We start from the raw sequence: 26870 nt of genomic DNA, 5'->3' as shown, positions 1-26870 counted from the left end.
AATAGCTGTCAAACTCCCAGCTTAACAAAGAGTGTTAAATCTGCCGAAAAATTTAGTCTGTAGATTATCAAAAATAAATCAATTTATCTTGCCCCATCGAATTCAAAAAGAGGGGAAATTTGTATTTTGACAGATCTATATCAATAAAAAATTGATTTATTTTGGGCATGGAAACCCCCATTAGAGTTGTAAATGAACGAATTAATTGAGAAAAAACTATATATTCATACATTGAATACATTAATGCTTTGTTTTATTTCTATTTTGTTTTTAAATATACATAACAGAACAAATAAAACTAAAATAAATTATTCATATTGATGTTTGTTCTTGTTTACCTTTTGTGAAAAGTTATTTCTACATAATTTTTAATTTATTTGGATATATCGAAAAATAATAATTATAAAACAGCTGTCGGTAAATTAAAAGTGCATTATAAAATATTAAAAGTTTTGTTTTGCACAAGCTTGAGCTTGACAAAATCAGAAAATAATAAATTGCAGGCGCTTGTGCCAGATCATGGAAAGTTTTTAAAAAACTTGTTCAATTATAAATCTAGAAATACATTGAATTATTTAGATTTTATTATACTTCTTCTTCTATTTATAAAAAGCTTAGAGCATACAATTTAAAAAAGTTTAAATAGCCAATTTAAGGATGGTATATCATCTTTTAAAGTTAAAGGGATATTTTTTTTTTTTTTATTACATTCTGTTAAATTAAAATTTAAAGATTTGTATAAAAAAATGTGATTAAATTGTAATTTTTTTAATAAGCTATTCATGATTCGCTTTCCACGTGGTGAATATAGAAATAAGATCAGTCTCCTCCAGCATTACGGGTGAATCTAGGATTTCAACATCCACGTCATCTGTTTGGGGTTCTGACGAGGATGTATGTGAAATTGGCTGCGCATTTGTATCATTTAAATCGGTGGCATTTTCTTGGGAAATATCTTCTTCAATTGACAAAGATGTAGGTGTTGTGTTGGGGGAATGCAATTGCTGAGTAGCGTTACTGCTTGACGGCTGATTCGGGATTGTGCTTGTTGTTGTGGCTATTGTTGTTGAAGTTACTGTAGGGGCTACTGTCATCACAGGGAGGGTAACATTCGGATTAAAGGGCATGTCCAGATCTTCTAGGCCTTCGGGAACTTTGAGTTTGGCCAGTTCTTCACGTAAATTTCGATATTCACGTCGGAGAACCATTGAATTGAATGTTATAGTATTACGCTCGCTGTATTGCGGTTTACTAAGCTCTTCGATCCAGCCTTCTATTTGTGCACAAATTTCGTGTCGTTTAACCCAAAAGTGTGTATGAATAACCTTGAAATAAAAGAATTGATTTAATAATCTTTTTCTTTTAAATGCAAACGTGAAATGTATACCTCTTTGAAACACGGACTTGGATTTCTGATCTGTTCAAGCATAGCCCAGCGAACGCAAGCTTTATAAATGTTACTGTTATATTCTCTAGATGAGTGAGTTCCACTTGGAGTACCACGGCTTCTTTCAAAGCCTGGTTCATTGAAGTATGGTTCGGGAACAAGAATTAAAGACTGGATCGATACAAGGACCTAATTGACGATCGAATATTACTCGCATGAATTTTGTTTTATTTAAATTGTCAATGATTAGATAATGAGGTCATAGAATTTGTAATCATTCTAACGGTAGTTTCCAATTAGCCCTTAAAATTTATGAATAACAAATTTCCAAAGCGATTGCAAATTGTATGGCCTCATGTTTAATTTATTGCTTGGGCTAATGTTTAACTTCAAAAATGAAACAAAATACAATTTTAGAAATACCACAACCGATTAATCAATATTCTTTTCATACTATATTTTTTTGGAAGTTAGATATCTAAGAAAACATGGATCTAAATCCAAGAAACTTAGTTTTGTTTTAAAACTACTAAAACTGAGGTAATTTTTGTTTGTTTTGGTTTTAAACAAGACAGACCGACAAGAGCTAAAGATTCCTAGATATCCCAAGACACCCGGGACAAAATTCCATATCCAAGAACACTTAAAGTTAGAATCAATTCAGAAAGTGATACTCAGCGGAAATTGATTCTACGAAACAAGTATAGATAATCTCATAAGACAGTGCAGCGGTGTGTGAGACGTAACAAAAGGGCAAGGGTGGACAAACTTGCGGAAAATGCGGAACATGCTGCAGGAAGAGGGGACGCAAAGAGCTGTATAAAATCACTAAGGACATTGTCGGAAAGCTTAGTACCACTAACACTAACCATCCCGTGTTAGATTTGAACGGCAAACTTTTAGTGACGATAGAAGATCAGCTACAAAGATGGAAGGAGCACTTTTGTGCGCTGCTAAATTATGACCTGGGGGATTGAAACTTACCCAAGAGACTGGAAGGAATGAGTTATTGTAAATTTACCAAAGAAAGGAAACCTCAATAACTGTAATAACTGTGCGCGGTATCACAGTTCTGTCTGTTTTCCGAAGTTAAGTCCAGGATCGAGTCTACCCTCAATAGGGACCAAGCGGGGTTTCGCAGTGGCCGATCGTGCGTCGACCACATCAACAACTTGCGAATCATACTCGAACAATCATCTGAGTACCAATCACCGCTGTACCTAATGTTTGTAGATTTTGAGAAGGCGTTTGATCGGGTCAATCGTGAATGCATCTGGAGATCGCGTATTGCGCGAGGAATCCCTGAGAAAATTGTCGCTGTTATTAAAGAATCGTACAACAACGCAAGGTGTTTTGTGTTGCACAATGGAAAGCTTTTCGACTCCTTCGATGTGCGTCAAGGAGTGAGTTTTTGCTGGCGATTGACGATGTGATGACTGCCACGGTGGGTACAAATGAAAGACACGGTATCCAATGGAGTCTGTTTGATAAGCTTAACCACATAGATGGCAAACAACACAGCAGGCTTAAATCTGATGTGTCATTCACTGCAATTAAATGGAGAGGTGGCGGGCTTAAGGATTAACACAAATAAGACCAAAGTAATAACCACGGGCCAAAGCACACAAGTTATTCTAAGTCAGGGGACCATAGAGGAGGTCGAGCAGTTTAATTATCTGGGAAGTTTTATAGCTCTCGATGGCGGAACGGAGATGGATGTTAACATTAGAATAAACAAAGCCCGTAGCGCATTTGGAATTTTTTCTCCTGTGTGGAACTCTAGCAAAATATCGCTACGCACCACGTTGGAACTCTTCGAATCCAAGACCGGACAGAAAAAATTGAAACTGAGGAAACCGGACGACAATATAGCAAAACAATCCGTCCAATGGAATCCCCAGGGTAAAAGACGCATTGAAAGACCAAAGACAACTTGGAGTACATCAGTTTTGAAGGAGGATCGGACTCGAATGTATTCAATCGTGGCCACAGCTGAGAATAGTTGCGGTGAATCGGGATAGGTGGAATGATCTTGTTGCTGCCCTATGCTCCAAGAGGAGTTAAAGCGCTGCTATAATTGCAGCCGGACAACATATATTGGTTTTAAAAATACACTGACTAGCAAAAGTGGTTAAATGTTTGCGCTCATATTATAATACAAGTGTACAACTTTAAGTATAAAGTTACTACTAGTTTTTGTTTCATATTATTTATTATAACTAACCTTTTCCAAAAAAAATGATAAATTTTACAGACTAACGGAAAAAATAGAAACTCAAAATGTTACACTTTGCCAATTTTGTACGTTTTATTTCAAGCGAATGGAAAATATACACTGTACTACAGTACAATGACTTTTGAACTATTAGAAACTCTAGCCATGACTTCGTAGATCATATTTTGGTACTTGATAACTTTAGTTTACATCGTAAACCCCAAGTTATTAAAAAAAGAACTATTTTTCTATATTCTCGTTACAAATGTTTTTTTTTAATGTTTCGTTTATTTTCCCAAGAAGAATTTTTACTAAATATCAATCTAGAGAATATCAAAGACTTAATTTATACATTCAAATTTAATGCAATCAAAATTAAAAACATTGTCTAAATTTGTTTTCATTTCAAAAACAAAATTAAATGTTTCATTTCTATTTATTCAAAATTTTACCCTTAACTTACTCGTAAATATTTATTCCAAAGTTTTTATTCCTTTTTAAACTATACGATATTGTAAAATGGTGAATTAAATAAAAAAACATTAAAATAATTCCAGATTTACGATGTCTACAAAAGTTTTCAAGAAACAAAATATGATCTACGCAATCTAGTATTTGCTTAAAAAAAAAATTAGACAGGTTCAATTTGCATTTGTATGGTTTTCTGTTAGCTTGTAGGCTTTATTTTTCTTTTATACCTTACTTCACCTACGTTTTTAAAAGAGCGGAAACATTTGACCACTTTTGTTCGTCACTTTATATTTCGGTCGAAATACAAAATAATATATACAAATTATTTGAACACGTATAATAAGGATCAATAATAAAAGAATTAAAATTATGTAAATTAAAAACAAAATTACCTGCAAGAAACTGGAAGTTTGTGCGTTCCATTTTTCTTCGGGCCGCCCATGCCAAGTATTCAACACGGATAAACACACTTTTCCATCATTGTACAAATTAGGATTAAATCTAACAGAATGCCGACCATTTGTTTCTAAATTAATTAACATAGGTAAATTTGGATAGTCCGGAGGAAAAAACACATCAAACTCGAAACATCCATTCGCATAGGGAGTATCGGCTGGGCCAGTTATCAGTACCTTAGCAAATAACGAATAATTAAAAAAATAAGTTATTAAATATTAAGAATTAAATAATGTAGGTAGGTACCTTCATAATGTCTAGTCGATCAGTATCACAGCGAACAAAAACGGAACTGCTATATGATAATGGCAAACTTGTCGAAAGTGTAACAGCTTCCTGAGCAAGGCGTTTCACTCTCGAGGGATGATAACGATCACCAGCTTTATGTACCATCTTCTCAAAATGATGTGATATTGCAAAACGGAAGCCGTTTTTCTCGGATTCAACAATCATTTCGTATGAATCGAATTGCATTTTCTTCATCACTCCCAGGTAACGCTCCTCAATCGATTTACTAAGAGGTTTCTCCATGCGTGTACTACAATGTCCATGATCGCGTAACTGATTCACACGTGCATCTTCAATATTTGTTGCTTTTTGTACTAAGACTGTAGTTTCTTGAATGTCAGGAATCAAAAGGGCTAGTCCTTCGTCGTCACCATCATCAATATTAACAGTTACCTGCTGTGTTTGTCCTTTAATGTTTGATTTCTTATTAAGTCTGCAATTAAGAATTGGATTTCAAAATGATTTCAATTTTGTAAAGGAAATTATTATAATCTCCACTCACTTCAAACGGTTAGCATAGGTGTCAACACAAGTCTTCATATTGGCAAGAAGCTCTGAAATAGATGGAGAGCTATCAAGACGATCGTATGGTTGCAGTAAGCTAACCAATTGGTACGACAGTGAAATAGCACGCAGGAGTTGTAAAATAGCTCGATAAAGAGGAATGTGTCTGGTAATATCCAAGACGGAATCATTGCGTAGATATGAGCTCAGAGCAGGAATCAAACAAGATTTTTTTAACAAATCGAGGAATGATATAGGCAGTTCCCCAACAACATCACTTATCTCATGATAACTCATTATGTCGTCGCATTGAAGTGCAGATGGTATTTTGTCTCCAGGATTTATGTAACTTGATAGAACCTTTCAAAATGCACGTTCAAAATTTTTAGGGTTTAAAATTAAAATTAATTAAATTAAGATCTACCTGTAAAAGCACTGTTACATGTTCTTCCTCGCTTTTCTGGCGAAGTAAAGCTTGTTCGACATTCCAAGATTGTTGAGTTGATCCTGTTCCAAATCCAGTTCCCTTAGCCCAATACATGTGGCTTTTATCATCTGATATGATAACAGAGTCGTCGATGCTGTTCATTGATGTTTTAACGCCAGCAGCGGTCTGTAAGATATTATTTTTGCAAGTGAATAAATAAGAAAAGCCTTCCTTAAAAGGCCCATTCATATATCGTGATTTTAGTTCCTTACCTCTGGCTGAGGTCCATTGATTTGATAGTTCTGGGACTGGTGTGTAAAAATTCCCAAACAGTTAAGTACAAGATGCATAGCACCAACTTCAACAACCATTCTTCTTAATAACATGCCATCATCCGTTGTAAGTGGTGAGCTATCAAGAAGTTGACGAAAAACTTCAAACGGCAAAGTTGGAAGTGAAGGAGCTAGCGATAAACTATAAATGTCGTCTGAAAAAATGTATCATCAGTATGAATGTATTTAAATTAAAATGCAAAGAAAATCTTACTTCCTTCACCATCTCCAGTGACACCCAATACAAGCCTCAATAAACATTGTGCTCTTAGTTTATCACGAAGCAAAACATCAGAATAGGCAGGTAATCGAAGGAACAATCCAAATGCAGCAAGAGAATGCTGAGGAACAGATGTTATTGTGGGTTGTTTGGAAGATGTTTCAGTTATCGGATCCTCCAAATCTTCATATATTTCTTCATTTGGCTCCAATTTTACCCAATCCGTTGTTGGGGGACTTTTTTCTTTGTCTCCCAATAATGTTGGACTTTTTCGACCGGAGCTATCAGGGTAAACAGTTGGCAAATACTGCGCAAGCAAAGAGAGGCCACCACGAGTCGAGAATCTTTGTAATGGCGATGGTAGGGGTTCCATATTGGCCGCTTTCAAAATTGTGTCATCGAATTCATCACTAAGGTTCTTTGAGGGAATCTGTAGGGATTAACAATTTAAATTACACTATTTCCCTTTTATTTTGTTTTTGTATGTTACCAAATTCAAAGTGATGCACGGGGTGGAAAGTCGACGCCCTTTTTTGTAAAGTGCCGCCAAGATTTGTGATATGGTGGTGTCACATGTCAACATTACTTCGGGACACTCAGGATGTACTAATTGTGCACAGGTTGTCATGCTCGAGGCATTCGACGATGTGAGAAAGTCATCTTGGTGAAAGAGCCCTAAAAAAGAAATGTAAGAACTGAAATTTCTATATCACTCTTCCTTTTATTAGCCAAAAAATACTTGGAAATTTTGGGAATAAAACCCTGCTATCCTTGATTGCTGCAACGTGGTTCTTAACGTCTTTTATACGCTTATCCTTAGCAGTCACTCCTGCCGCAACACTCAAAAATTCAAGTCCATGACCATTGAAGTCCATTGCTATTTCGAATGCATCTGATTTGTCATCACTTTTATTCTCACTATGATTGCTACTTGAGATGTTGGAAACGGATGAATCCGATTGCCTGGATTCTGAATGCATTGATGGAAGGAAAATGTTACTGTAATCTGTATGCGAAACATTTTAATGCGATAAATTGTTGACCAATTTTGGCCACAAATCACGAAAAACCGTACATATAAATATTTGCTGCGTTATTTTAATAACAAACATACCTGAAACACAATTCTGCAAAATTTCCTGACACTTTGTGTTGACGCTCACAAAAAAGAGCAAATGATGAGCATTTACTCTCTTTGATGGATGATTGTTTACTAGGCTGATGTTGCTATCACGCTTTTGAAGAGGTTGCTTGCTACGAACCGAGACTAAAATTCTCTCGTTTTCCAGTAAAAGCTGCAGAACCAGTTGTCGAGTAAACCCTGAAATAATAGTTTTGTTTCCATTGCCGTATATTTGAGATGGCTTCTTGATAACTGTGATAAGCAGCGAAGTCAGTTTGTCCTGATTGAGAGGATGACACGATGTAACTCGGGTAAAGAAGTTAATGGTTGCCCTTTCCATACGAATCAGTGCCTGTTGTATTGGCTCTTCTCCTGTTTCAATCGGTCTATAATTGCACAACAATTCAAGCAATGGTTTCCAGAAAATCGATCCTTGATATGAACCAAGCATATCCCGCATATGACCCTCCGAACAACACTCTGAGAAAAAGTCTAAAATTTTTGGGACATGCTCAAACGTTATCAAAGATGATTGAACTGTGCTCGTCTCCTGTGGTTGATTCTCAGCCTTATAGGAATCGGTTAGACATTCGTCGCTACTTGTCGATTGGGTGCGTTCGGTGTTTAAAGTCATTTTCTTAATTTCAGGTGACAAAAAACAACAATAATCAAATAACGCATGTGCAAGCAGTTTTGGAAGTCCAGAATCTACAAGCTCGTATATGGCTAGCGGGGATTGACACGACATGGCAATTGTTGTTAAGTACGATGGCTTTCGGAGCAGAGTCGATAAGTTATCCTCAGCAACATTATTAAACCATTCACTGCCGCTGGCTTCTTTGTTGTCGTCTGTAATACCAGACGATAATTCTTCTGTTTTTGAAGTTGCGCTTTCGAATGCTTCGTGTTGCATTAAAGAAACGTCGCATTTACTAAGCAATTGATTAAACAGTTCTGGCTTGACGCAACACATTGAACATAGCAAGGAATCAAACGCAACTTTAAGCGGCTGGTCGTTATCTAGAGCATCAATCCAATATAAACATGCCTCGAATGTATCATTGGTTATTAAATCCGCTAAATTGGGAATGCAATTCTGCGAATGCACAGTCCATAGTATTGAGGCTGTCACTTTCACGAATCCACTTTGTGGGTTGGTACATCGAATGGAACGATTATTGAAATTGTGTCGTAGTTTTAGAATCCAATCAAGCAAAACTTGAATCTTGTCTCCCATATACGAATCTTTAGCTGTCGCTAAGTCGTATAAAAGATCGCAAACGGCTTCATTTGAAAGTTTATATACTAAAAAAAAAAAATTATTATATCAGAAAATAAAATTAGAATAATAATAAAGCAACTCACTTTGTGGTGTTGTACCCCATAAAAGTATTCTAATAAGAGCCAGGCACAAATCTCGACTGTAGGATCCTAATTTTAATAGTACGGTTTCTAGATTTTGCAACGCTGAATTTGGTATCAAAGGCATAATATTCATAAGTGAGCAACAAGATTCCAAAAATCCTGGGTATTCTGAGGAAGCTCCAACGACATCTTTAGACAGTTTATTTTCAGACATTATTGCTGCCACTGTGTAACATCGAGCCAAAATTCTTATCCACCCAACACTTGTCTTGGCTAATGAATCATCATCTACTCCAGAGTCTGGACCATAACCAAATGCATTGCTACCAGTTGAGAAAATCGTATTTCCAAGAATTGCTATTTGTGTCAATCCAATGTTTGAACTATCTTTGGGTCTGGAAAAAGAGGAAAATGCTCAGACAAATCAAATCAAAAACGAATTAATGCAAATCAAATACCTATAAAGCCTTAAAACAATACTTGTGGCGATTTCGGGTTTGGAAAGTTTCAGTCGAATGCAGGTCATACCAGTTGTAGTTAAGGGCTGACCAAATGGAATTGGACCCAATCCATAGTCTCTGGAAATTTCTACTGCCACAGCCGATGGACACGACACCAAAGTAGGTGCATGCGGCTGTAACTGGATTTCTTTTAATAATATAGCTGTTGGCAGAGTTATAGTCAAATCAACGTGTGATTCATTCGGATAAAACATATAACTCCAGGCTGGAGTACGGGGCCTTCTATGTGAAGCAATAGGCGTTAAAATTAACACGTCCGCCGATTGAGCAGTGTCATTTTCAGACGATATACTACAAAACGGTGCAAAGTTAATAAGACCATCTTGGTTGCGTTGATTTTGTTGTGAAGTGCATTTTTTAGCATTGCCATTTGATGAATTATTATGAAGCTTTAGCTTTGTATTCTTTGTCATATGTTGCATGATCAATGAAATCTAGAGAAGGAAATAATGAAGTATATATCTTTCAATATGAGAAAATCATTGTATACCAGTCCGGGTTGTATGTTAACCAAAACTTTGTTCAGTTTAACTAAATTATGGCAAATAATTTGTATTCCACCCATCTCGGTAAATATATGAACAGCTTGTGGTGCCTCAAGTAACTTCAGGATATACCAAAGGAACGGTTCAGATAAGTGCAAACGAGGAAGTGCGTTACGAGCTATGGAATCTTATATATAAAACCAAAAACTTTACAAGAAAAATCTATTAATTTTTCAATCAATTCATACTTGTCTCTAAATACTGGCATAGAGGAGCTATAACTAAACCAGTTTCTGATGCTTTTTCACTTAGTAACATCAACAAGCTAAACACAGCATCGGTAGTTGTTTGGGGCTCGTCGAGAAGAAAAGTGGAGTCAGGAGATTTCATCGAGTACAAAGAGCCTGGAGTTATGAGTGTAAGTGAGTTGCTTGAGCAATTAGATAATGAACCAAGAAGCCGTTTCATTGTAGAAAAATGTCGCAGTACTATAAAAACATAATTTATGTTAAATTCATTTTTGTATAAGTATTTAGTTATGTACCCATGTCTGCAATGCAGGGAACTTTTGTTTTATTGTTATCAATATTCAGCTGCTCGGCTTTAGTTTCATCAGTTTGACTTTCGGTAGAAACATCAGATTCATGCATGAGTATGTGCTAAGAAGAAACAAAAACAATTTATTGAATCATGTCATTTTGAGCGAATTTGCACATGAAGTAAAAAATAGACATTATTACCAATCGTAATTTACTTACATTTTCATCTCTTGCGAGTTCGGTCTGTATTAAAGAGGATGACAATTTAAGAAGGCTTATTATCAACGAATTATCTGAAAGTGATGCATTTTGCTTTGAATTTTCCGATCCAAGGACGTTTGCAAATAAACTGCTAAAATTGTTGGTTGAACTATTGGCATCCGATGAACGCTGACATTGAATTTTATCAGCGTTTGCGATGTTATTGTAGACCAAGAAAGCTATGCACAAAATTATTGCATTAAAAATTGTTTCTTATTGTAATTTAAAGTTATTTAAATCTTCTTACAAACACTTTCGATAATACTAAGTGAAACATTTAAATCAGCTTTATCGTATTGTATGAGAAGTAAATCTCGAACAAGTTGGCTTTGAGCATCAATGGGACCTTGCTGATTGCAAATCGCACCACCTGGCTGAATAAGTTGTAAAATAACGTTCAAAAGGGTATCCTTAAGTTTCTTTTTGATTAATGGTCCAGATTCTGTGAATTCAGCCTTTTTGTGCAACCAAAGTAGTAACTCATGCAAATGCTTACAAATAGTTGGTCCAGCCTTTGGAAAACAGAAATATAAAAATAATTTATAAAAAAAAGAATTTCCATAATGTGATACTTACACATCGATTTGTGATGATTGAAGAGCTCATGCCATATCCTGAAAAGAAGCGGAGTAGCATCTTTTCGAAGTTCTCATCACTTATAATTATATCACCAATTCTTGAATTATTATTACTTGTCTCTCCTACGAATCAAGTCAAAATTAACACAGTTGATTAAATGAAAAAATACAAGAAACTACCATTTTCAAAATTAGACGGGGAATTGCAAGCCAGCAACAAACACTGAAACCCAAGACACCAGGTACGCAACTTAATGTCATTGTGCCAAGCTAAGGCCAATAACAGACCCTGAACTGCATTTGGACCAAATGGTATTTTAGGAATGTCATTTGGACAAAGCCCTGAATTATAAGGTTTATCCGATAATTCACTGTTAAGCGTAAGCCAGATTTGTAAAACTTGTTCCAAGTGAACCCAAGTATCCTGAAAATAATCAAAACAGAATTCAATTATTTGTTGTAATGTTTTTTGTTTTCTTTGCATTATTCATACTTGCAAATGAAGATCTGAAAAAATGCAATCAAAAACATTTTTGAACATCTCATATGTAGGCAGCCCGCAATTGTATTCTGGACCTGACCATATATCTGTGACATATTCCGGCCATGCAGGTGTATCAGGTGAAGAATTGATGTATTCATTTGTAAGAATTTGTGGCAACGAAGCATACATATCCAAAGATGAGATCATTGTTAATCGACGAATCGATATTTCTACATTTGTATCAAGACCAAAATCTAATCTTGCATCCATTGAACTCGAAACAGTTTTACAAAAGAAGTTAAAATTGTTTTTGTTTTGCGCTACAGAATCTGTTTTGATAAGATTTTTCGATCTATTATCTATATCAATTTCATGCATCAAGTCTTCAAATTCAGTGTCTTCGCATTCGATTAATGATGGGAGGTGTGAAAATTTAACAGCTGAAAGGTTGAAATTCATTTTTAATAAGATATCTACACAAAATATTAATCATAATATAGGCAACTAATAGCGTACCATCTGCGTATGACATACTACTATTTCCAGAAATGGGTATAATGGACGATGGCATCAATATAGCTTAAAAGAAAAATTAAGATTTGAAACATTTGTTTCAAGCAACCAAAATAAAAAAAAAATATATCTTCAATACAAAAATTAAACTTATATTAATTACGTTATTTATTTCTAAAAAAAAGCTTGATAGAATACAACTTTAAATTTATTTAAATAAGCAATATAAATAATGTTTAATGTACCTGTAGAATCAACAAAGACCTCTTCTGGTTCTTGTATGCCTTCCAATACTCTTTGATCACTACAACTTGGCTCAGAAGTCTGAGGTTGATCCTTGAAATGCTTATCAGCATCTAAAAGGTCCTTAATACAAGCAATAAATGTAATAAAAATAAAAATTTGCTAAAGTACATTTAACTCGTTTAAACTTACTTGTAAAAGGCATGTTATAGCATGAACAGCCCATGGCTGCTGCTGATCATTCCAAACTGCAAGACGTACAAGTTGCTCCAGTTGATTCGTTGAAACAATCTTAGAAAGTTGCACAGAAGATTTGCAAGCGGAAACAAGTCGGGCAATTACCTTAAAACACAAAAAATTAATAATTTGGAAGAATGAAAAAAATGTTACAAATACCTTGCATGTTAAAAGGAACAAATCCATGTTACAACTAAAGTCCATTTCTAATAAAAGGGCAATAAGCCCACGAATAACGATTAAGATATTATTCAATCGTATTGTTTTGAGGCCTTTGTCGAAATTATTTTCGGGCTCTGGATTGGGATCCTTGATAATTTTGGGTGTAGTACTTGGTTTAGCAGACGCTTTAGTTTTTGGCTTTCCAGCAAGCTGCATAAATATATCTGGATGCTGTAATGAATTTAACTATTTTTTTATTATTATCAATAGAAAAGAAATTATGCATTTACTTCATTTTGAATCATAAAGATCTTTTTTCCCCAGTCAGTGTACGGCTGAATACTGTACTTATTCTGTTGAATAATTCGCTTTTTAAAGCCTCGCAGTTGTTTGCCGGAGCTGCTGTTGGTCTGTGATCGAGTTTTAGCAAAATCAGCTTCACATGACATAAATTCCCATCGATTGGCAGCTTAAAATTAAAAACAAAATTTAAAAACATGTTACTTATGATTTAATTTTTGTACAATTAAGAATTTCTTTATTATTAAAGGTACATATTCAAATGATAAACTTAACTTACATTTATCTTTTTTTTCAACACTATCGTCTAAACAAACTGACAGGAATAATAGCAACCATGTTACAAGTTGCAAGTCTGATTTAGACCACAAATCCGCACTGTTTTCACCTCTATCCATATGAAGGGGGCTTTCATTTGCCTGATATCTTGGAGAAATGGGAGCCAACAGCTTAGCCAGTGTCTTGAGAATAGCATCGATTACAATGGATCGACATGTACCCATAGCAATACTTCTTCGTCCCAGGTATGTCAGCAAGAAGAAAATCCTAAAATAAGGAATCAATAAAAAGCAATCAAAAAACAACAGAAAACAATTACTTACCTATCTTGTGGAAAAATTTTGCTATTTTGGGATGAAAACAAATTGCAAAATATATCAGCTAGAAAGTCTCCCCACCAGCTGCGGAAACAGCACATGCGAACTAATAGTGAGCATGTGGCAAGCTGTATGTGTGCATCACCACTTACTACTAAAGTGTTGAACAACGTGTTGGCAACATCGATTGAGAATAACGAATGCAGTGGCAAAATATTCTAAGGATTCAAAAGTAATAATTTAATCATTTTGTTCAAGGAAAATTTTAAAGTCTTTTGAAAATAACCTTTAATCCATATTCAATTGAGAAATGAAGAAGAACTTCAACTAGTCCTTGGCTAAGTACTCTGAGCTTATCTCTAGAAGCTAATTGTAAAACATTTTTTGGTTCTTTCACCGAGTTAGTCTCCAAAGATGATTCCAAGCGCAGAATAACATTTTTAATAACGTTGATTTGATGTTGAAGCAGGATACATTCCTATATATATACAAAAACAACTTATATCAAGAAAACAAATTAACAACATTATTTAGAAGTGGCCTATCCCGAAACAGCATTTAGTTGAACTAAATTATGTCTTACATATTAGGCAGTGTCCTGCAAGGACAGCTATAAAGGAGCTAATGTGCAATCGACCAAAAGAAATTAGTTAGTTTAGTTGACACCCAAATGTTGATATAAGTCCATCTGTTGCCTGTTTTTTTATGCTTTAGCTTAAGTTCCAAGTAGATGAAAGGGTCAAAGTAAAATTTGTCCATTTTTTACAATATCGTCAGCTTGCAGTTTCTTGATATGTCTCTATGATCCCGCACTACTCTTCTGTCATCTCCACAAGAAATGATCGCCAATTTCGGGCTGTTTGATGGGGACAGAGTCCAATGATTTTATGACAGCTTGACTATCTGAGAAGATACGTATACCGGTATTCAGTATGACGTTTTCTTTGAGCCAAGAGAGGGCCAGAAGTTCTGAATGGAACACGCTTCCGTTATTAGGAAGACGATATGAGACATAAATTTAATCTTTCGTAATACACTGATCCCGTCATCTGTCTAAGATGAATCTATAAAACAGTAAAGGGATTGACACTTCGAAGTTTTTATTGAATTGTGGAATGTGGATGGCGGTTGCGTAGTCGACGTTATCATTTAGAGTACAAGTTCAGAATAGTACAGGAGCGTGAAAAGGCTTTAAGCCGAATGAATGTGTTAGCGGACGATTGTTTGCTGTTGAAAAGTAGTATGTTTTCTAGAGAAACCTAGTCCACTTTTTAAATAGATCGGATTAACATTAACAATGTTCGTGTAAGTCGGTTCACATTAATTATTTAGCTTTTTTTCGATTGCAACAACAAATTCTATTTAAATGGTATCATTGAGTTGATAACAATTTCTTAAATGCTTTTAAATGTCGACGTTTGATGCCTTAAAAAAATACACTAAACAAAAAGTAATTGTTTCAGTAAAAATTTAAAGGTTACCTCATATGTTGCTACAATTTTGCTGCTATCCAAAGTACCATCGTCTTCTCGCTGCTTGTTAATAAATGCTTGCATATGCGCCACATTGGAAAGTTCGCAATTAAGAACAGGTGCAAGCATTTCCATGAGCTTACAACTTGATAAGCTGTAACGGCAATGTACATCTTCATACAACGATTTGAGTGCTTTGATCTGTGTCTGTATATTACTCGGTGGGTGTTTCATATATTGAAGTACTATAAAAGTAAACAAAAGCAATAGTCTTCAGTAATAATTTCAGGAAGGTATCTAATAAATACAAGTCTTACAAGGATCGCCGTAACCATCGCTGTCTAGAACAACGGTATGTCCGTAAAAAGATCCCAAAGGAATTTTACATTTTGTATTTGACATCCCATAACGTCCAGTTATAGTTATTTTCATGTAGCGACAAATCGGTGGCGGCTGCAGATCACTTAACACCAATGTCTTAGAACCTATATCTTGTGTCACAACTAAACGTACACTATCAGCTTCTTCTTCGAAACACCAAATGTCGATGTGAAGGGAAGCTAGCTCATCGCACGATGGAATTACAACATCAGTTAAAAGAATAGGTGATCCAAAGTCTAGCACAACAAAACGTCTAGCCCCTGAATGCATTCTATCTATGACAACCATTTGCTTTGGTGGTGGTGAAAGAATTTTATGCCACGGAAAGACATTTGTATTCTCTTCCATGTTTTGTTCATTTAAATAACGTTGAATGATTTTGTTCGATAATTTAACTTCTGGATCACTATCAGGTTGACTTGAATTTTCATCACAACATTCAATGTATTGACATATAGCCTTAAACTTTGGAAGATGCTTGTATTTGAATGATTTGTCTCCCCCCTTCTTGGCTTGTGTTGAAGACTCTAAAGGTTCAGCTTGAATTAAAAGAATACAATTTAAAACAAAAAAAATTGTCTATGTTTTATAAATATTACCAATTCCATTTGCTTTAAGTTCGTCTTTACCGATGATTGCGCACATCTTAAGTTTGTCAGCAAGAATATTTTTTACATTGTTAACAATGTCGTTTAGCTGCAATAGTTAAACTTTACGTATTTTTTGTTTGTATTACTAGTGAGATCGTCTTACTTTTCCATTTTCGGGATCTTTTTGTCCATCCATATTATTTGACATTGTAGGAATAATAATTTCTTCCATGTTTATGTTTGAAGCGCTACTTGTAGAGGAACTATCCATGTTATCGATTCGTGTAGCTTCTGAAGTCGCAGAGCAAATATAGTGTAATTGCTCCACCTCTAACAAACCACGTAATTGATTGCTTACACCCTTGCACTTGATTAAATGTGGAAAAGAACGAAATTCAACGCCATCTAAAAAAAGTTGCCATAAGCAAAACTAATACAAAATGTTTTATAACGTTTAATTTACCTATTGAACTAAGTTTTTTAAAATCCATTCCCTGTGACTGTAATAATCCAGCATTTGATCGAATAATATTCACTAATGTATTTGGCGAACTTGTATTATTTTTGCTCATGTTTGGCAAATCAACGTCAAATAATTCTGGTTCAAATGGAAAACCATACAGACCAAATCTGAAACATTAAATATAGACAATTTTAAAGTACAATGTACCTATTAATAATTATTTTTAAATAAAACCTTGTCCCCAACAAAGAACAGTATGGGTCCCACCGCTTTTCTATTTCATTAGTAATATCCATTAAAAGTTTTACACAAATCTCCGATATTGAGTTGTGTGAATCAGCAGTTGAAGTAGAACATGTCAACAATATAAACCACCGAACTACACTTGAGTACTTGGACGAGATTAAATCCGGTAGCGTAGCTGTTATGGCGTTTTTCAGTGAAACATCGAATTTGATTTTAGTCTGCAATTCTGTTGGAAGATTTCGAACGCCTCTGTAAAATAATTTACACATAATTAAAAGTTACAAAATTTATTATTTATATAAAATTTACTCTGTTAAAATTAAAACAAGCTTAACACATTTATGTGCCAGAGTCCTGTTGCTCTTAATGATGCAGTTCAATAAAAGATCTTTCAGATACTTCTCAATAATAGCGAGACATTCAAGCTGTTGAGATTGCATGTCCGCTGCAGAATTATCTGTAAATACTACTGATGATGAGCTGCTCTTGACGCTACTTGAGTCCCCAGATTTATAACGCTCTGATTTTGGCGTTCTAAATCGATTGAGTCTAATCGTGCATATCCATAGTAGAATGTCGATTGCTAGATTTTTTTCCAGCACCGTTGATGTACTGCATGCAAGTGTTTTTAGTAAGTTTTCTAGCGCGTTATTACTTTCCAGCATGGCAATCCTTTGAAGTCGTTCATTTGGTATGCGAGAGTGTGATTTTGTACCCCTCACAGTTATTGAGATCTCATGCAGCCAGTCGCAACCTGAATTAGTGAGACACATGAAAAAGAAATTTTTTAAAGTCCAACAAAAATAAAATCAACCTAAAAGAAAATTGTAAACAAAAGAAATTGAACTCATGCTTTCTGGGATTGTTTGGACCGTTTTCTAAAAGCATACACACAAAGTTATAACGTAATTGAAAACTTAAATTTATAAAAAATAAATGTAGAGAAGCAATGAGATGTTTTTGATTAAAAAAAGAAGAGAAAATAATGATAGATTTTGGCATACCTATGTAAAATTCATTTCGTGATTGTTTGGTGGTTGAAGAAGTTTTCTGAGAAAATGTAGCGTTAGTGAAGTTTTGTGATGTACTGTTTGCATATGATGAAATCAGGAATCGCATGACACCTTTTTTTCTAACCGGAACTGAAAATTTTTAGCAAAAAGGTTTTTTTGTTTGGGTATCAAATCAAAAAAAAAGTAAAGATGAACGCACATAAACAAATGATGGACTGGTTAGTGATAGTAGATTAAACACAAGGGACATAAAGATACATTGATTGATCATTGACATAACACATACAGGTTTAAAAACGAAAATATAAACAAATTTTAGTAGCAATTAATAAATTGTAATACAATAAAATAAATGTATATAATCAGTACAGAAACAAAAATCATTAAATGCCAAACTAAATATCATCACATAATAAAAAAAGTCTTAACAAATAGACCAAGAGAAATAAATTGCATTTTCCGATTGATTTCTGTTTCATTAATTGCAACATTTTATTTTTATAGATACGGTCTTGTGGAGACTGTCCCAAAAAACTACATAAAGCATATAAGATAATAGATAAACGATATGTTATCATATATTTGAAAGAACACCATCATTTTCGTTTGTACATGAATTACTATTGAGGCTTCCTCCTAAGCTCAATGGAACCAGTTTGAGTCCCTTACAAAACGTGAGAGGCTGATTATGTTGATATTATGTTTTGGATCGTTTAGACAGTTAAAGAAGAATTCTCCTAGGTAATTCTTGCGTTTTCGAGCCAGAGCAGGGCATGTACAGAGAAGGTAAAGAACTGTTTCCTCCTCTTCCTCGTCCATACAGCTTCTGCAAGTCATTTGAGAAAACGCCTAGTCGCGTGACGTGCTTTCCTATTAGACAGTGTCGGGTTATGACACCTATTATCGAGCGACACCTATTATATGCGATCTGCTTAAAGATAGCAAGCACCTTGAACGTTTTAAATCCAGTGTTGGTCAGATGTTTTTTGTGACTTGACACGTGGTGATGTTGTTCTACCTGGTGCCTGCCCTTCTCACAGCGTTTTGCATTAGCAACAGTTTACAAGTAGCGATTGGTATGCCAGTATGTGCTGTACCGTTCCTTGCGAGTTTATCTGCCTTATAGTTACCTGGAATCTCTCAATGCCCCGGCACCCAGCAAAGGTGAATATTAAACTGTTGTGCCATCTCCATAAGAGATGATCGACCGTTATGAAATGTTATAGAGGTTGTAGAGACAGAGTCCAGAGTTTTGATACCAGCCTGAATAGCTGAGAAAATACGGATATCAGATGTTGATATCACGTTTTATTTAAGCCAGGGCAAGACTTCGTTTATCGCCAAAAGTTCCGCCTGGAACACGCTACAGTGATTGGGAAGGCGGAATGAGTACAAACCTCTACCAACACCTTCTTTACATACAATTAATCATTTTTAAGACATAAAAGCAAACCCTTATTTTTATAATAAAGCTAAATTCTTTGATATAATATTAAATTATATGCGTTTTATTTCTTCGTTTAAACCACAAGTATAAAAAAAACACATGGTAAAACAGGAAAATAAAAGAAAAGCATGTCTATTGTAATGATACCGAAATCTAAATAATGTTTCAATAATGGAATTCTTTTTCTTTTGAACACTTGGACCCATTTGGTGATACAAAACATGAATCTGATATATAACTAAGTTCTATATGATACTTAATTTTACGGTTGATTGCACGAATACATTTACGTTCAACAACTACTTTTGAATTCGACATAACTTTAAGTCAGTTTATTGAGATGTAAAATTATTATAAATGAAATTTTATTTCTGTATTTTAAGGCGAAAATCTCTATAGTTTGGATAATCAATTTGATGGTGACAACAAGGTTATCGCACTTAATGAAAAGGTAAATACAATAATAAACTTTTTAACAATAGTGTAGAATACTTACTTCCTATTGTATTATATTTATTTTATATTGCAATGATATTAAAAACTCAACTCAAAACAACAATTAATGACAATGTAAATTCGTAGACACCGACTAGAAAATTCATGATGATTTTTTTTTATAATAACCACACACTCAAGGGGATATTACTTCCCTTATTATATAGAGGCACAGTGTGAGCACTAGGAAGAGGAGAGAGGGTTTAAAAGGAGATATCGGTGCACATTGGGTTTGAATTCCTGAATATTGCAATGACTAGGTGTGGTAAGGCATTCGCGTAGTACGGCTAAAGAACGAATTTCTGTATTTGACAGTACTTCCGAAGTTGGGCTCGAGGGTATACTGATGAGCATTCCTATAATCACGAGTATTTCGGTTGAATTGTTTAATGGGAGTTAACAATAAAAAAAAAAGGGTCAGACAAGAGACCTTACGACGATGTTCAAGCGAAGTAATTGAACTTACGATGATATTATTATCTATCAATTTAAATGCTCTACGTTCAATATAATCCAAAAGGCTTAAATAAGTTGCAGAAGGTAGGAGTTATACTCAAGCTTTGGACGTATATAAGTCTTCTAGATAACAGCCAGATCAGAAGGGGTGAAATATTTCTTGCATCGCCTAAGGAAACCCAAACACCTTGCGGCATTTTTGGCAACATCGCGTATGTGATCATTCCACAAGAGGTAGTTGGTGACACACATACCGAGAATATCGAGGTGTTCAGTCTCATTGATGCAAGTGCTATCCATGGATAAAGGCAATGGGGGTATATCTCGCTTTAACGATACAAGACAGCATTGCGTTTTCGAAGCATCATACTTTGTCGTTGCAGTTCCACATCCGAAGAAGAAGGATGTGAAACTGAAAACGAATATGAAAAGCTCATAGTACTATCGTCAACGAAACAATGTATTGGATGGACTTCTTGAAGAAGTCTTGTCGCGTCGTCTGAACATTTCAGAACAATATTCTGAATTGATAAAAAACAAGATTTATATCGCCAAGTTGCAATATGCTACTCTTTTCAGAACATAGTTCCTCCACCAAACCAAATTTTGTTTGTACTTGTCTGTGTCTCCAAAATGTTTTGTATCCTGCATTTATTTTAAAGATGACATGACATCATCATATCAACAATCAATCTTAAATCATGATTTGAGACTGAATTTTGATGTGAGTGCCGTAAATGACTCCAATAACATTTGGGTTTTGCTATTTAAAAAAATATATATTTGTTCTTAAAATGTCAGGTGATGTTTCAGCATATTTTATATAATCGGGTGCAATTTAACCAATTGCTTTCGATACACTCAAAATTTTCTTGAAACAGTCAACTGACATGCATTTTACCCGTCGCAAAAAAACCCCAAGCAACCAATGTGTAACATAAATATTATATGGGGTACTTTATGTATCACATAAGTTATGTTTTACTTACTGATATTTATGTTATAGTTTAAGTTTAGGTGAAAATATTTATGAAAAGGCTTAATATTTTTAAAGCTCCAGCCAATAGCTTAATTGTATGGAAGAACGAAAATATTAAAGTTTTGTTTCAATCAGCGCGCACATTGAATGCCTTATAAAAAAAAGTGATGGTAAATGAAAAATCAATCGTTTCAGTCAATTTTAAGAACTCAATCGCAACCAACTCATCTTACTTGTCTCTACTTATAATTTTTATAACAATTCACAATTCTAAAATAAAGCAACTAACAAAACAAACGAATCAAACGCTTTATTCCTTCTACGAATTATTCGCACTTACCTCTTGTTTTTCCTTGTCCCTCCTTAGCGGGGTCACCCATAGTTTTAATATGTAATAGAAAATTTCGTGCTCTAGTCTTGAAAAGTTTTGGGCTGGTCAAAGTAACATTTCCTCCTTGATCACATAAATCCATGCAAGATGATAATTCAATGGGTCCAGCTAATATTTCAGCATTGTGTGTTTGTAAGTATTCTTCTGTTAAAACTGGATTTTCATGAACTCCTAAAGTAAGTTGAATTTGAAATCAATCTCTTTGTTATAATACTTTTCAGTCTTACCATCATTATTCAATGGAAATTCAATGTTTTCATCAACAGCAGCTGATTGCTTGTAGCCCATATTTACAGAATGTTGTCCCTTCATGCGATACCCAAATCCGCTAGTGTTCTGTTTTAAAAGAGTCACCTGGATAGCAGCAGGATTTGGACATGGTTGGTAGAGGGAGAACTTCAAATCAATATGACCAAGTGAAACGGGTTGTACTAGATTCACTTCAATGATATGCTCATCCCAAGTTGTCCTGGAAATATGGACAATTTCATTAATCGAAAAGGTACTTTTTTTTAAACACTCATACTTACGCATCATTATGAAGTCGCCACGTTTTGGTCAAGTGAGTATCATCACCTGGCCGCAAATGTTGTGGTTGTTTCCTTTGCTTCTGCGCTTGAACGAGTTCATTCCAACAACTTGGTACTTCAGCCGTGTAGGGTGTAAGCATTTCATCAAACTGCGTTAGATCGCATAAGGTGCGCAAATCTTCAAGTGATAAATCACTTTTGTGTGCAATCAAATTCGACGATGTAGAAGTTTGAGTTTCACTTGTACTAGGACCCGGTGCCGTACCAATTGATGCTGTTTCGCTTTGTAATTTACGACCAGCTCCAGATGCCCGAGCGCCATTCCGACCATCCGTTTCGGATAAATCTCCATCGCCAACACCTCCACTTCCAAGTGAAAAATCTGTATTGCAACAAAAGTTGGCATTTTCGTCGTCTACCGTTTCGTCCCCAGATTCATTATCGGTGTCGTGTAAGGAATAGAATATTAGCGAACCACTTTTAGTACACCCACAAAGCCTATCCAATGTCTTACAATACGCTGCCGAGACGAATTGCTCATTGGGGACTTCAATATTTGTGATGAGTTTAAAGTCTTGCAGGGAGCGTAATTGCATACTACCATCTGCACACACTACACAAATCGCTCCTCCATCAAAATCAACACCTTGGACTTTTCTATCGGAGCTCTCACAAGCTGGCAATATACAAATTTGATGTGGACATTTATGTCGGTTGAATGTTACGGATTCAGTGTAGTCATTCGAAATCATTCCGTTAAAGTCGCATGAGAAAAGCAGCATTTGACCGCTAACCCAGTCGTCTTCATCGTCAACTTCCATTGAATCTTCAGTCACATCTTGAGTACGAATAAGTTTTACTAACAGCTGATTGCAACTACGATTGGTTGGAGTGATTTCTGCAACTTCAAAGTGACCAGCTATTAGCGGTGTGACATTCACAGAGCTCCTCACATAACAGTTTATGTCTTCTTTTTTAGGTTTTTTTGTCATTTGAGCCATTTGTTCGGCAGTTTTCATGTTATTGTTGTCTATCTCATCATCGACAACTTTATGGTCAGAGAGAATGTGGGGTGGCAGTTGTATGTCACATATGTTAGAGTCCATTTTTATAATCTCATCATCCAGGTATTCATCAAAATCATCACCCTTGTCGGATATTTTAAATTTTATTGTGGCTATGTCGGGCATAAAACCATTGCTATCGAAGCTATCTTCGTATTTTTCCAGCAATGTTTTATTATCATCATCACGATCATATTTGTTGCAAACATTTTCTAAGCATTTTTGGTCCTGGCCGTTATCGCAAATAATTTTCGGGTCCGACTCACAAATGTCAACCACCGTCAGGAGTAGAACAACTCCAGTTGCTTTTTTAACACACAATCCGAGGATCAGTTTAGATCCTATGACGCTTGATTTTACAGAGTTTGTCATAGGCATTTTGTTGTTCGAGTTCTTTAACAATTTGTTTGGGAGAACACACATTGCTGTTATCTTTGCCTCATCATAACCATCAGGACAAATATTTTTCATTAATGTCGAAAGGTTACAAGTGTGCATTTCTTTTAGATTTTTCTCAATGCTCCAAACAATAATTTCTCCAGAAATCGACGAGCTAGTGCAGAGAACATGCGCATGGTCACTATTTGAGATGACATCGAAACCATTCGTCAAAGCAGCTGGATTAGTCGCATATGTAACAGCCAGAGGTACATTTTGGGTGTATTCGCCCTTGACAAATGGACATGTTGGGGAATGTCTTTCATGTTCGCTCCAGGGCTCATCAGTTTTTTCCCAACACACCAAACAGACATTGCAAGTAAAACACATGGCTCTATCTTCTCCAGATGTACTAGGTTGATGGTAAAAACCGGCTTGAGCCATTTGATCGGGTAAAGCCCAGTTGTAGTCCATGTGGGGCCACTTTTCAAAAGTCTGTCGACGAACCGCTTCCGAGTACATAAGCACCCTTTGGATGGTACCATTGTTACAACCAATTTCTATGAGTCTTGAACCCACTAGTAAGTCGGTTAAACGTTCATTTATTGCCGAGGATATAGCTAGTGCTGGAATGTGCAGTTCAAGTCGCTTTAAATGAACTACAGCACTGTTCGCTACCATTTTGAGACTTGAATAAGGTAACTCCAAGCAGATTGTATTCCACTATGAATAAAGAAAAAAAAAAAAAAACAGACTATGAAGGTAAACATAACACATATATTTTTAAAAATAATCTTCATTGCATGTTAAAAATATTTTTAAAAATTGGATCAAAGGTATGTATTTATTGATATACAAAATTGTTTGGCGTATTTTTGAGTAATTTTCAAAGTTGTGGTTTATTAAAGTTTTAAAGTAATTGTACACATAGTCCAAAAGTCGCCGTACAGCAGCTTTCTTTTTGTTGATTCGAGATAAAATATTTACTATAACAATATATTAAAAATAGATTTTTGAAAACCACAATCACAATTTGTTTTAATTTGGTAAAAATGTGGAGTTGGAAGCTAACTTTTTTCAATGTTACCACTTTGGTTTTTTATTCCTAGTATATTTTTTCAAAAAAAAAAAAAAAAAGCTGTAAGGAGACTTTTTGGACTAAGTGTAAATGTTGTTTCTTTTTTGCCAGTTAAATAATTTCGACAATGGTTAAATATTTTTGTTTGAAACAAATTTCTTCTTATACCTATCTTGATTAATCAAACCCAGTTTGGGAAATCACTTAGATTTATAATTAGTAAAAAAGCTCAACAACTAAAAAAATCAACTATAAAAACTGACGGTTTGTTAGTGCTCTTGCCAAAGGGTATTAAACCAAAACCATAACATATGTCCTACAAGTATCGATGATGTTAGTATAACTTTAGGATAATTAAAAAAACTTAACTGTAAAAGAACAGAAGGGAATAAATATAAATATTAACACTTATGTTTAGTGCTAATATAATTCAATTCAGTCAAGGGCAAAATTGGCGGATATTTCAAAAAATACCGATTATATTAAATGTCCCTTAAAAACTTCTGTTGCCTTTCGACTGCAAAGATTTGGTCAAGTAGATAAACTTTTACTAGTTTATTTAAAAATGGTTTTATTTAAATCAATGCGAATGTTATTACATGCTACTATTTTGATTTTAAATGTAAAATATATCAAAAGTAAACAATCATATCAACAACAATTAAAATGTTAGATTTTTTTCTGACAACTTTACATCGTTTGAAATTGCTTAATAGTTAAAAGACTTTTTGCATAGTTTATCTTCAAATACAAAATGTATCCTTTTTTGATTTATCAGAAAACTTTTGTTTATTAAAATGTATCCTGAAGTTTCTATTTATTAATAAAAATGTTCATATCGCCAAAACTAAAATTCAACAATCCAGTACCCCAAACTAAAAGTACATCTTTTGCTATCTTAATTATTTATGAACCTAAACCTTGTCAACAAATGAAAACAAAATTCTTATAAAATAAATGATTTTAAAGTGTTCTCAAAATTAAATGAAAAAAAATTATTTTAATTAAACATACCCTTTGTGCTTTGATGCCTTTTTTAGAATTTGTATGAGCATCACGAATTTTCTCCATTAATTCGTTGCTCACATCTGTAGGGCATTCAAGCCCTTCTTCCTCCAATTTGCGGAGACTCTCTTCGAATATCTTTGCCTCGGAAAGGAGAAGTTCTAGTTTGATCATGTCGTCATTTTGTACCACTGGCGACTGCATTATGGTGTCCAGGAGCAGAACCCCATTGTAGTCGCCACGGAGCCCCAGACGCTTGCCATCCCAAAACAGAACTTTTTCTTGCAGTGGCATATACTTGCCGCATACATTTCCGCTGATATCTATGAGCAAAAAAAAAAGAAAAACAAAATGTTAAGAATACTTATTGGACATAGAGGCCATTATTTTTTCCCACAAATTAATGCGCAGATTGGAATTTCGCGAGTCTATTGCGATTTTTGCGTAGTGCTTCAGCTACACCCAATTAAAACACTAACTTTTATTAGGACACTGAAGTTTTTACGAAATTTTTGCGCAATAAGCTAGGAACTAAGATTTCTTGAAAATTGATATATATTTATTTTATATTGTAAAATATTTTGTATGTATTTACCACCAGACAATGTGTAAGCCTGTAAAATTACACCAGAATGCACATCTAGAATCTTCACTTGGTTCTTTGTATCAAAAACAATTATAACGTTCAAATTTGGATGATATGTTATATTGCAGGATTCGGTTGCAATATTAAGACAACCATCTTGCTTAAGAATTCGCTGGTCGCCAGCCATTTCGGGGGTAAAAAATTTAATTAAACTTTGCAGCGGATTCAAGTTTTTAACAGTTTTACGTCCGCCATCAGAATAGAAAATTGACAAGATGAAAATTTTTGACGTCGTAGTTTTATCTCTTTTGTACAATTTAGAAAGAATGAGATAGGTCGATGAGACTTTTGAAATGCAAAGATGTAAACATTGCAGTTTGGTTGCGAAATGTTGGTAGCAGTAGCTGTCAAAAAATATTCATGCTGATGAAATAAGGGAATGGGAAGGAGTATTTGTGTAGTGTGCACGTTTAATAACCCTGATGCCAAAACGGAACCTTTGTATACAAAATCTACAACCCCATCTAAACTTAATTTTTGAAACCATCGCAACTTTAAAACACCTTTGAGAAGAAAAAGTTTCTTTTCG

The 26870-nt window shown here is 34.8% G+C and overlaps 1 protein-coding gene across 4 annotated transcripts; it reads right to left on the bottom strand.

Moving 5' to 3' along the window:
* Positions 1 to 227: 227 nt before the first annotated feature.
* Positions 228 to 26544, bottom strand: LOC129942191 (baculoviral IAP repeat-containing protein 6). Of its 4 annotated transcripts, none has more exons than XM_056051038.1 (41): positions 26291 to 26544; positions 25705 to 26018; positions 22171 to 24335; positions 21868 to 22109; positions 21590 to 21811; positions 17169 to 17613; positions 16848 to 17108; positions 16614 to 16780; positions 16314 to 16555; positions 16160 to 16256; positions 15497 to 16099; positions 15189 to 15424; positions 13994 to 14185; positions 13714 to 13925; positions 13392 to 13657; positions 13102 to 13280; positions 12809 to 13057; positions 12605 to 12754; positions 12415 to 12535; positions 12173 to 12235; positions 11666 to 12096; positions 11353 to 11596; positions 11171 to 11295; positions 10842 to 11106; positions 10553 to 10773; positions 10339 to 10453; positions 10043 to 10282; positions 9800 to 9981; positions 9247 to 9743; positions 8789 to 9183; positions 7415 to 8728; positions 7040 to 7306; positions 6791 to 6975; positions 6295 to 6730; positions 6021 to 6235; positions 5746 to 5934; positions 5320 to 5681; positions 4776 to 5250; positions 4466 to 4705; positions 1388 to 1576; positions 228 to 1325 (listed from the first exon to the last, which is right to left on the bottom strand). In XM_056051038.1, exons 1-41 carry the CDS (start codon positions 26466 to 26468, stop codon positions 777 to 779), a joined length of 13740 nt encoding a protein of 4579 aa, XP_055907013.1. In that variant the 5' UTR covers positions 26469 to 26544; the 3' UTR covers positions 228 to 776. The 4 variants fall into 4 exon arrangements, with proteins under 4 accessions (XP_055907013.1, XP_055907016.1, XP_055907014.1 ...); XM_056051041.1 differs by having other exon boundaries at positions 7040 to 7270; XM_056051039.1 differs by having other exon boundaries at positions 9800 to 9972.
* Between the last annotated feature and the right edge of the window lie 326 nt (positions 26545 to 26870).

The sequence above is a fragment of the Eupeodes corollae genome, chromosome 1 (assembly GCF_945859685.1).
Source record: "Eupeodes corollae chromosome 1, idEupCoro1.1, whole genome shotgun sequence".
Lineage (NCBI taxonomy): Eukaryota > Metazoa > Arthropoda > Insecta > Diptera > Syrphidae > Eupeodes > Eupeodes corollae.
The sequence above is the reverse complement of the archived record's forward strand: the minus strand, read 5'-3'. Positions and strand labels throughout refer to the sequence as shown.